This window comes from Schistocerca piceifrons, chromosome 9, assembly GCF_021461385.2.
Source record: "Schistocerca piceifrons isolate TAMUIC-IGC-003096 chromosome 9, iqSchPice1.1, whole genome shotgun sequence".
NCBI classification, from domain to species: domain Eukaryota; kingdom Metazoa; phylum Arthropoda; class Insecta; order Orthoptera; family Acrididae; genus Schistocerca; species Schistocerca piceifrons.
The window spans coordinates 26333177-26345592 of NC_060146.1; the positions used below are offsets into that span (position 1 = coordinate 26333177).

Consider the following 12416-nt stretch of genomic DNA (forward strand, 5'->3'; position numbering starts at 1 on the left):
CATTTTTGAGGGGCAAAAAGTAACTGGAAACTTAAAAATGCATCACCAACTTTCCTAACAGGGCAAAAGATGTTTCACAGACATATTGCTGACATAATGTACTTATTACATGTAAGCAATCAGTACTCGTCCAGTGACTAAACACTCCATTACTCTTCCAAAAATTGTTGTTGAAGTTACCACACAAGACTCATTATATAATAACAACAAAGTTAAAGGTTTTGTAATGTGGTTCGCAATGAACGCTAAATTTTGAGATTGATGTCACTGAGGATCAGTATATTTCGTTCACCGTACGAAGTAACAGGACATCCTCGATTACAAAAATAGCCTTAAAGAAAATTGTATCATTGATGGCTACCATCGCTCACGTTCAATGATACAGTATAATCTGCACACATGCGGAAAGTAACTGACAACGTGTTATTTAAAAATATCCAATCGACTACAATTAAATTTGTTTATGATGTACATATGCAGACTGAAGCAATGAATGAAAATTGGTACCGAGGCCAGGATTCGAAGCCTGGTCTATTCCCCACTAGGCAAATGCAGTAACCACTATGCCACCCTGGCACAGGAGAGTTGTACTATGATAGTCCGTGCAGTTGTACAAAGCCACTGTGCTAGAGTGGCGTAGTAGTCAGCGTATAAGTCTAGTGAGTAGCAAACCCGGGTTCGAATCCCGGCCTCGGTACAAATTTCATCTGTCACTTCCGTCTGCATTTATACATCACTGATGTTTGATGCTTTAAAAAGACTGGAGCCATTTGAAATGTTTTTTTTTTTTTTTTTTTAGGTATTGTCCATTTGCAGTTACTTGATGTGTACTGAAAGACACGAGTAGCTTACAAAAGCCTATCAGAAACTACTGAAGGAAAAGTCGCATATAAATCAGTGTGGATTTGTAACAACTGTTAATTTGCAGATAAGCCTGAAAGTCAGAAACTAATTTTCACAAACTACATCAATGCTTTCGTCGGCGGTCTCAGCAGGAGACATCGTAGAAAGCACTGCACAAATTTCTGGAAGAGAACAAGGCTAGCTGCTCAGGTAGCCTTTGCTCAGACAGACACCCAGATGTAGGTGACCGAGCACAGGTAGTCACATTAAGGCGGCCACACACGGAGTTGCACGCTTGACAAACACGCACCCTCAAGCGTGCTTGCCCAGTCACGCTCGAGCGTTTGAAGGATAAATCTGTGCATCAGGATTGAACGAGCAGCTCAATGCTCGACTGAATTTCAACTATGTATTCTTTTGTAAGAGTTCAAGTGTGAGTACTGAGTACCTTATACAAACATTTGTCAGTGATTTGATTTAATTTTTATTTATTGTTGTTAAATTACATATGTACAAAGGTTGAAGTCCAATGCAGAACAAGTCAAAGCATACAATATTACATGGGAAAAATAGAAGATAAATAACAGTACAGAGACACAGGGCCCATATTGTGTCTATTATAAATACCTAATACAATAATAATATTTTTCTTTCTTTAAACACTCTTTACTCCACATATCACATTTCTTCTTTTGTTTCTACATAATAAAAGCAGAATAACTGACAAAAGCCATCTTTTGGTAAACAAACAGATGTTTGTACAAGCATGCTCGGGCTGTGTGGAGGTTTGAAGAATTTGTGCACACTTGCGCAAGCAGGCCCTTGCGTGCATTCTTTTCAAGTGTGCAGTTACGTGTGTGGCTGTCTTTAGGTGACAATGGTGCAGCACTCGGTTTGGCACGCAGAACGTTCACAGCAGTAAAGGGGTTAACAGTCAGATGTATTCTATCAGAATTCGCAAACACAGAGTCGAGAGTGGCTTTCACTGATGTTTCAATACCACTTGTACACAAAGGAGACTCCGATAGAGATATGACCCAACAAATACAGGAATCGACACGTGAACTTACAAAATGCTTTAAAAGACATATCATGTTCTGAAAAATATTTAATCTAAAGTCAGTCATTTGACATAGATAACTTAATTCAAAAGATATTGTAGTTATATTTATTGATTTCAAAAAGGCATTTTGCTCTGTAGACAGAAAAACTATAGATAAAATAACCCATGAATTTGGCATAAAGTGCAAATTACAACATCTATAAATGAAAATAATCCATTTTTAAAAATATAATGCAATTGGATAGACAAAGAATCCACTCACCAAGCAGAGACAGAAGAACACATATGTGAAACATATTTACACAAGCTTTCAGAGCCAGTGCCTCCTTCTTATGGCAAAAGGGTTGAAGGGGAAGCAAGCTGGATAAAGTTCAGAAAAGCCATACAGAAACCCAGGTCAGGGGAGACTTACAGCACAGGATGATTCTCATCCCATCCAGTAAGTCTCCCCTGACCCAGTGTTCTGGGTGACTTTTCCGAACTTACCCTGTCTCGTAAGTCTTCCCTGACCTGGGTTCTGGCTGACTACTCTGAACTCATCCCATCCAGTAAGTCTCCCCAGACCTGAATTCTGGGCGGCATTTCAGAACTTTACCCCTTTTCCTAAATCTTGGTGGTCCTTTTCCCTCACCCCTCTTCTTTCCTCTTCAACCTTTCTGCCAGAAGAAGGAGCCACTGGCTCAGAAAGCTTGCATAAATAATACATTTCACAGGTGTGTTCTCCTGCCAATGCCTGGTGAGTAAATTAGCAAATCTAGTTCGTGAAACACTTAAAGACACAGTATCTACACTGAAGTGACAAGTCATGGGATAGAAATATGCACATATATAGATGGTGGTCGTATTGTGTACACGGAGTTGTTATTTGTACTCAGGTGATTCACGTGAAAAGTTCTCCAACATGATCACAGAAGCATGACGGGAATTAATAGCTTTTAAATGTGGAATGGTAGGTGGAGCTAGATGAATGGGACACTCCATTTACAAAATTGTTATGGAATTCAATATTCCGAGATCCACAGTGTCAAGAGTGTGCCTCTCCTGGACTTGTCACCATATGGGCTGGACCCTAGACAACTAGAAAACTGTCGCCTGTTCAGATGGTAAGAGATGATGGTAGGGTTCGAGAGTGGTGCAGACCCCACAAGTTGTTAACAAGGCACTGTGTTCTTTTACCCTGTCTTACAACCACTTCAGACTAGTTTTTTTTCACTCTCCTACCTTGGAATCCTTCCATATTCAATACTTTTAACCTGAACACTTCTTTGTCAGCTTTTTCTTCTGTTTCTACATTTTTTTTTTCCTAAATCCTTTTTTATTTCATCGATTTAATTTTTTGTTGGCTCCATAGTGGTGTGGGCTGTGTTTACATAGGATGGACTGGGTCCTCTGGTTCGAGTGAACCATTTGTGTTCCATTATTTGGTGACCACTTATACTCACTCGTTCATAGACTTCATGTTCCCACAGAATGATGTTGAGTCACCGGGTCACAATTATCTGTGACTGGTTTGAAGAACATTCTGGACAATTAGAGCAAACGATCTGGTCACCCAGATTGCACACTAATCCCATCGAGCATTTACAGTATGTAATCGTGAGGTCAGTTCGAGCACAGCATCCTGCACTAGCAACATTTTCACAATATGTACAGCTATAGAGGTAGCATGGCTCAATATTTCTGCAGGAGACTTCCAACGACTAGTTGAGTCCACATCATGTTGAATTGTTGCACTAAGTTGGGCAAAAGGAGGTCCAACATGACAGCATGAGGTATCCTGAGAATTTCATCACCTCAGTGTAAAGTGAAATTTATGAGAGAAACATCTCAGCTCTTCAAAATAAACATAGATATATTATCCCAAATCCTTTTTGTGTTCTTGATAGAGTGAAAATTTGGAATAACAAACAGAACAAATATAATATTTCACCGATAAGGTTGAGAAGAGGATACAAAAATACTGGAGTAAACTGTTTCACACTTGCAGCTCACTTTGCTATACATTCTGAAAATGTGGCATCTGCTGTAATACAAACAAATCTTTTAGAATAAATAAGCAGTAGGACCAGCTTAAGATATATTGAAAAAAAAAAAAAAATTAAGAATGCAACAAAATTTCTGAAAAAGAGATATTAGGCAAACAGAGAAAGTAAAAAAATTGAAATATGTTGGGGGGGATAATCCAGGAAAGTGGTTTGGTACAAAGCTGCTACAGAAGAAAGGGTACAAAAAACATGGGAAGCTTTACAATAAAAAATACCTTTCATTATAATTTAGATAAACTGCAACTATTAAAATATTGAGAGGCACATTTCTAGGAAAATATTAAGCCCACGAAAAGCTGTGGAAGGCTAGAAATTACAACGTAATGATGAAATTTATCTAAACACAGAAAACACAACATAAGTAATAACAGAAAGAAGACATATATATTGGACATTTAGATTGAATGTAAGTCAGCAGATTAGTCAAAAAGATCTTGTAGTATTTGTGGGATAAAAAGGCAACAGAAAATTAAATCCATAAAATAAAAAAGGATTTAGAAAGAAATAACATAAAAGCTGAAGAAACAGCTGACAAAGAAGTGTTTAGAGTAAGAGTACTGAATATGGAATTATACAAGGTAGGAAGAAAACTGGTCTGAAGTGGTCATAAGGCAGAAAGAAAACACAGTGAACAGATGAAAGAGTACTGGATGGAAAGAAAAGAATATCGCATATGGAAATGAAACTGGCATGTGCTTCTTAGACGGCCCATCTGAGGAAAAAAAAGTATGCTTTGCACACCGCCTGCACCGCTAATGAGCTAGAAAGAATTATGTATGTGAGAATATTAAAATGCTAGAGAGAATTAAAGCCACAAAGTAATGATCAAGATGATGAAAGGGGTGGTTTTGGTGACTTGTTACCATACAGTCAAAGGTATCATCTTACAGAAAAAGTGTGACACAGACACGCATGCTGTGCGAAGTGACGTTACTATCTTCTGCCTGAGGTAATGAAAGGTAAACAGTAATCTGACTCAAGGTGATGTTAAGCATCGTCTGGCTGCAACTGTTGGTTGAAAGAGAAGCTGAGAAAAACTGAGGTCAGGGCTGACGTGGTCCAGGGTTTTATTGCGTCGGAGTGTCCACTTTGTAGTCGTCTTCCCACTTCATTCATATGACCAGTACCAAGTGCTGGCAGGAACAGTGGTCTAGGTGTACCTGCGAGGACTCTGATAAGTGACTGGATTTTCCGTCCACAGAGGTTTCGCACCCCACCTCAACTGCAAACGTCAGAAAATGATCGTCTTTGTATCAGTGTGCTTTTTCTGGGAAGAAGAAAGCAGCCATTTGAATTTTTATCCAAATTTTAATGATTGCCACAATCCCGAACAAAATAAGACACAGTTCCTTGGGAAGCCAGAAATCTGTCTAGCGTGCTCTCCTTTGTGTCTAAATATTTTATAAGGTGTTAATTTACATTTAAAGTTTAGGGAATTTGAAATGAAATAATGAAATATTAAGTTGACCAGGAAAATAGTCATTAAGGATAGCTTTGAATCTGTAATGATACATACAGAATATTAATTATTTAGTGCCTCTTTCTCCATTGGAGGCCTTACACAAATGCACATGTACACACCCCACATCCGAAAACACTGCGAGCTCACTTAGGATTATCATGTTACGAGGAGTGAAGACCCTATCCTAGTTTTTAAAAAGTTTTAGTTCCTCCTTTGGAGAGGATATGAGAGATAAAGATGTGTCTATCAGCAGTGTTACACATTTCACCTCCTAAAGTACTTCATTGGTGCACAAGTTTAATAAACACAACAGATACACATAACAGAGACTTTAGTCATTAATAATATATTCTCCTTCACACTATTTACATCAGTCTGCCAATGCTCGGTTAACTGCTCAATTCCCCGACTGTAGAAATCACACGGTTTTGAGGCGAAGAACTTGTCGAGCATGATCTGAGCACATTTTCAACCAGAAAGGAAGTTACTTGAATACTGTTTGATGGAAAGTGAAAAAGGTGAAAATCTGAGGTCACAAGATTAGGTGGATAAGGTGGGTGCAGAGTTACTTTCCAACCCAATTTCTCCATAGTGTTTTTCAGCGTAGCACAATGTAGGCAGGCACTGTCACTGAAAAGCATCACTTAAAGCAGTCTTCCATTGAAATCAAACGGAAGAATATGTCAGATATGTTCTGATTTCTCCAATTGACACTCCATTTTCTAACTTGCACAGCTCCACTCAATATCTTAAAGTAACAAAATGGCATTACATAAACTCAAATAGCATACAAATAAAAAAATTACAATTGATAAATAAACTCACAGCAACTACAATAACAACATGTAAAACAAAAACGCTATGAACTTAAGCACCAACCTAATAATTCTGTCTCATAATTTACTTGTTACATTTGATTAGACGCCCCAGAGTCAAAGAGTTTAACAGTTTGTCTTATGTGAGGAGAAGAAAAAGAAGAAGACAATGTTTAAGGTGCTCAAACAGACAGCTCAGCAAATTCACAATCAGTGTGCACTTTGCCAGCAAAATACAGATAAAGCAGATTTATGTCACATTAGAGGAGTTTGTAGCCACAAATTACTTATTGGTGGTTTTATTCATTGTGTTTTTCCATGTTTTATTTTTACATGAATAGCTCACGCCATAGTTTATCAAAGGGTGCATTCCAGGAGGCTAATAATAAACCTTAAAGAGAGAGAGAGAGAGAGAGAGAGAGAGAGAGAGAGAGAGAGAGAGAGAGAGAGAGAGAGAGAGAGAGAGAGTGTGTGTGTGTGTGTGTGTGTGTGTGTGAGGTGGGTGGTACAAGGGGGGAGGGGGAGGCAAGGGAAAGGGGATGGGGGGGAGGCTAACAATCCCAGAAGATTTGCAGTGTAACAGAAATGCACATACCAGCATTTGTCGGAGTACTACTTGTGCCCCTCGTCTTCTCTTCCACGACTCTCAGGTCAGACTTTTTCCAAGCTGCTCCGCCCCTGCCCCCCCTGCTACCTGGGCTGCCCCGGCGCTCCCTGCGGCTGCCGGCCCCGCTGAGGTGGCCCCCTCCCGCTCCCGCTCCCGCTCCCGCTCCCGCTCCTCCCCTGCTCCTCCGGTCCCCCCCGGGGCTGGCTGAGCTGCCGTCCTCGGCGGGCCTCCTGAATGCCGGCCGCCTCCTGCCGCTGTCCCTCTGCCCCTCTGCTGTGGCTATCATGTCCTGCAGGTGTCTCAGAGACTGAAAAACATCAATTTCGGTATCAGGAAGTAATTACAATGTATTAGGTACTCTAAGAAATAACAAAAACAAATTTTTCTGTATAACTTGTTTCAGAATGTCGTATACATAAAAAAAGGGGTCCATTAAAAACCAGAAAATCCAGGATGGAATAATGGCAATACGAAATGGATAGATTGCTGCTCATTATACAGATGAGTTGTCTAGTGGCAAACAGACACACTGAAAAGAGGGGTGTAACACACAAACAGCTATTGGATTAACTTCTTCACTAGGGCCTCAGCACGCAGAGATGACAGTGGCCCTGAGTGTGTACGTTATGCGTGTGTGAAAGTGTGTGTTTTTTTTGTCTACATCTTATGAAGAAGTAATATGAGAGGTGATAATATCTAGCAACCTTTTCTGAATGTCCTGCCTGCCACTCAACTCCTATTCTATGTGGCAAGTAGCAATCTATCCATTTCATACTGTTGTTATTCCAAAAAGTCCCATTTACTGAAGTAAGTTATAGACCATAAGTAAAGATACCGTATTTACCTGATTATGAGATGAGGTTTTTTCCTAAATTCATCATTTGAAAAATATAAGGTCATCTTATATTCACATATTAAACTATTGCTGCTGGGGTCAACATTTTTACACCGTTTAATAGATTAACATAGGGGTCTACTTACATCTGCAGATGAGACTTTAGATATTAAGGTTTAACACAAATTTATTTTGAAAAATTCTGATGTGTAGAGCTTAGCAAACAATACCTTCATTCGAGCAGGCACAAGATTTCTCAATACACAGAAGCGCTCGATACAGTATTGATCAATCGCGTGACATCTGACTCGCAGCACTAGTTTCAACGGATGGATATGTGAGAAACTATGAACTAAGCACTGCAACAATCCAATGCTCTTCTTAAAAAACTGACAATTTTTTTGAAACACAGGAGGAAATAGCATTAAACTGGCTGCAGGCAAATTGTTAATGCTCATATAGTGGGTGCTTCCACAACCAAGGAAGCCGAAATGTTTGATGTTTCAAGATGCACTGTATGAAAAATTTATATAGGGAAAGTGGAAAAGCGTCATCTGCAATGTCATAATGTGGATGAATAGCATTAAATCTATCAACTCACAACTTTTCTTGTATTTGAGTAGGTTTTTAATAGAATTTCTCATACATGCATGGATACCATAGACATACATTTATGCCAATCTTTAAGTGAGGGTAATATTCAAAGGTGAAGATGTGGCCTTTCAAAAACCATTACATAATTCTGAACCCTACTCAGTATATTTTTTTAGTTATGAGAAACTAATGATACACTAAGTGCATTGCAAATGAAAATTTGGCAGCTGTTCAGGTACGAGAAAACCAGGGGAAAATGTTACCAGCTTTTAATCCGCTTTAGAACAAGGTGCTGACATTCAGATGAAAACAGAAAGAAAATTAATCTAGTATTGAATGTCTAACAAACAAAAAAAATCACATTAAATTGATTGTAATTGTTACCGCAAGAATAAATTACAGCGGAATCACACATTGTGGAGCGAGTGCCAACAGACTGCACTAGATTGCGGGATGAGCAAAAGTTCGAGAACTGGACTGAATTGTGACTGCAATCTTTCATTTATGTATTAGTTTCTGTTGTTAAATGTAACCTGCACCCTGGAAGATACAGACATCCTCGTTTCACTGTTGCTCGAGCACAGCACTACGGAAAGCTTGAAGGGAGAAAAGGGACATCAGCTTAGCAGACAACTATAATGGATGTGGGGAGGGGAGTGCTTGGCGGGCAGCAAATTTCATCTTGCTCCCAATCGTGGGAATCTATAATGCATACTTTGCCTTTTTATGAACATCTACCATATTTAAACAGCAGTTTGCCTGAATCAATTTATACTCTCAATTAACTGACTTTAAAATTGACCATGTACTCAACAACAGCATACATTCCTGCAGGAGATGCTGAAAGTCTAGACTGGGACCAATGGCTTGCTTATGTGTTTCGTACAGCAATGTTCTCGTCTCTCACTATGAGGTAAGCTGGATACGATAGTGGGTGTGTCGACTGCTGAACCTACACAACCAATGAGACAGCAGCAGGCAGACAATATGTTTTTGTAGCAAAAGACACTGTATCATTCTTACATCAGTATAGATGGAAAATCCACTGTGTGTTAAAAAAAAAAATAATAAAAGAAAGATTGCATCGTATTTGGGAGAAACAGCCAAATATTTGTTACGACAATGACATAAGTTTCACAGTTGCCCTGTTACGATGATGATAATTGAAAATAGTGGTACCATAGACAGGCTAAACAAGAGAGGCAATGAAGATAAAAACTAGTGTAAACAGTTTCTTTTTGTTTATTTCATTTCTCCTTGTATTGTATTGATATGTAGACAGCCAATAAGTGGCATAAGTTTAGAATAGGTGTAATAGTGACTTTTAGGCAGATACCTTAGGTCAATAAAAATTTGTGGTTTTGATTAGTAAGAATATGCAAAAATATAAATTTTTCTCAAGGAGCCTCTTTAAAAAAAAAATAAATAAATAAATAAATAAAATAAAAAAAAGAGGATTCATCTTATATTCAGGGTCATTTTATATTTGGGTAAATAAGGTAAATAAACACAAAAAAGTGAGGAAATTTTTTCTGATGGTTTTAGTGTGGAGTGTAGCCTTACACAGAGGAGAAGTGAAGGTGATTAAGAGTATGAATGAGAACAGAATAGAAGCTTTTTGAAATTTGGTACAAGATAGTGCTGAAAATTATATAGGTGGTTTGGATTACTAAAAGACACATACTGAATCATCGTGGAAAGAAAAGGGCTTAACCCTAAATCACAACTAAAATCAGGGATATGTCACAACCTGTGGCATTATGGAATATTTAGTATGTGTGGTGTTACAAACAGTGACAGCAACACTGATCTCTTTCTCACCTGAACAACAGCACACAAAAATTTATAAGTTTATATTTCAATGTATTTATGTCAGATTAATTCCAGTATATCCACACAATTTTGTTTGTTTTTGGATCATATGGAGTTTATGAGATTGTGACAATGTGGCACTGTACTTTTCTACTGAGTGGAGGTTCGCACTGCCAGTCACCACAATGTTTTAATCAAAGCCCAGTGACCACAAGGAGATGGGACCTGCATTGTTGACAGCCTCATTGTGCTTAACTATAATAACCAGAAGAAAAGAGTGTAAAGACATTGTAATAGAACCATATATTTAACATAATATGATATTATAATAATGTTATCATTTGAATACCGTCAGGTAATAGCATTCATACAGTCAATAAACTACGCTGGGAGAAAATATTTTGGGGAAAGGATGTTAGGGAATTTATTGTTTTTATTTCATAAGTTGTAAGGATACAAATCCTCGGCATCAACTTTATAAATGAGGCAGGCCAGTTTCTGTATCAAATCCAATAATAATTTTAATAATCCACATGCTGGCCTACTGTTAACTATCAGAGCCTCCCCAGCAATGTGGTCTTGGCAAGTAATGTGCACAACTGACCTTTAGTATAACCAACAGCAAATGGTGGAGCACTTCTGTTGCTCGTTGCTTGTTAATCGGAAGGAAACTACAGAAAATTACTGAGGAGCAAAAAAAGAACTTACATATATTTAAATGACATAATAAAACATCGTTCTTAATACATGACGTGTGTTTCTGTGGTGAAAAGTTGCCAGCCATTGGGGAAGTCTCAGATTAGCACCTCTGTCCCCTGTATACTTCATATTAACGAATTATATATAAATACAAAGATGAGGTGACTTACCGAACAAAAACGCCGGCAGGTCGACAGACCACAAACAAACACAAACATACACACAAAATTCAAGCTCTCGCAACAAACTGCTGCCCCATCAGGAAAGAGGGAAGGAGAGGGGAAGACGAAAGGAAGTGGGCTCTAAAGGAGAGGGTAAGGAGTCATTCCAATCCCGGGAGCGGAAAGACTTACCTCAGGGGGAAAAAAGGACAGGTACACACTCGCACACACGCACACATCCATCCACACACACAGACACAAGCAGACATATATGTCTGCTTGTGTCTGTGTGTGTGGATGGATGTGTGCGTGTGTGCGAGTGTGTACCTGTCCTTTTTTCCCCCTGAGGTAAGTCTTTCCGCTCCCGGGATTGGAATGACTCCTTACCCTCTCCTTTAGAGCCCACTTCCTTTCGTCTTCCCCTCTCCTTCCCTCTTTCCTGATGGGGCAGCAGTTTGTTGCGAGAGCTTGAATTTTGTGTGTATGTTTGTGTTTGTTTGTGGTCTGTCGACCTGCCGGCGTTTTTGTTCGGTAAGTCACCTCATCTTTGTATTTATATATAATTTTTCCCACGTGGAATGTTTCCTTCCATTATATTAATCATATTAACGAATGATTGAGTTGAAGTAATTACTGTTGGTAATTTTTATTTGAAGAAAATATATTCATTACATGCACAAAGAGGAAAGCTAATTTTAAGGTACTAATATTTTGTGGGATGCGTACGGTGATGTCAAAGTAATTGCAGGGAAACGAAAAAGTCCGATGCTGAATACATGCTCATAAAATAATCTGAATAGGCGAGAGGCAAAAGACAAAAGCAAAATGTATTCCGCTACCAGAAATCATTAACGAGTGTCAGTGCCTCATAAAGTATTAAATAATCCATGTTCTTGCATGTGAAATTATTGACATTATACCAAAGCGAAAAATATTAAATATAATGAACACCGATGTTACTCACAGACACCTAACTTCAAGAACATTGATTTAATGACTATGAATTACTGTTCTACTAAGTAAATAATTAATCTTGAATTATTATCCTGCTCTATACATACTCATGAGAAAAACCTGCTGCTAATGAGAAAATATTTCAAAAGAAAAAAATGGTATGTAATTACAATTTACGAACACTGTTGCTGTAAATACACATTTGGAAATAAAGGGACAGAAGAGTATCGGGGGAGGGGGGGATCAAAAATTTAGAGGGGCAGAGAAGTTTGAGAACAGTAAAGAGGTTGAAATGGATATGAAGAGTCTTGCACAGGACAGACCCCTGTGGAGACTTACTTCAAACCAGTCTTTGGACTGAAGACCACAACCCTCGTAACACCAACGCCTACTGATGCGGAGGGCACTAAGCCTGTGGCGATGAGCAATGTATTTCCCATGTTGCAAGGATTACACTGCAAAAGATGAGCAACGTAGGACTTTCATCAGCCGTTTCCCAGCTTTCTAAATGTATTTCAATGTTTGT

The 12416-nt window shown here is 38.7% G+C and overlaps 1 protein-coding gene across 1 annotated transcript in view; it reads right to left on the reverse strand.

Annotated features, from left to right (window-relative positions):
- LOC124717243 (CWF19-like protein 2) overlaps positions 1-12416 on the reverse strand; it is a 186068-nt gene that overhangs the window by 102164 nt on the left and 71488 nt on the right. The window contains exon 5 of the mRNA XM_047244045.1: positions 6824-7142. Within this exon, the coding sequence (XP_047100001.1) occupies positions 6824-7142 (319 nt within the window). The remainder of the gene's footprint in view (positions 1-6823; positions 7143-12416) is intronic.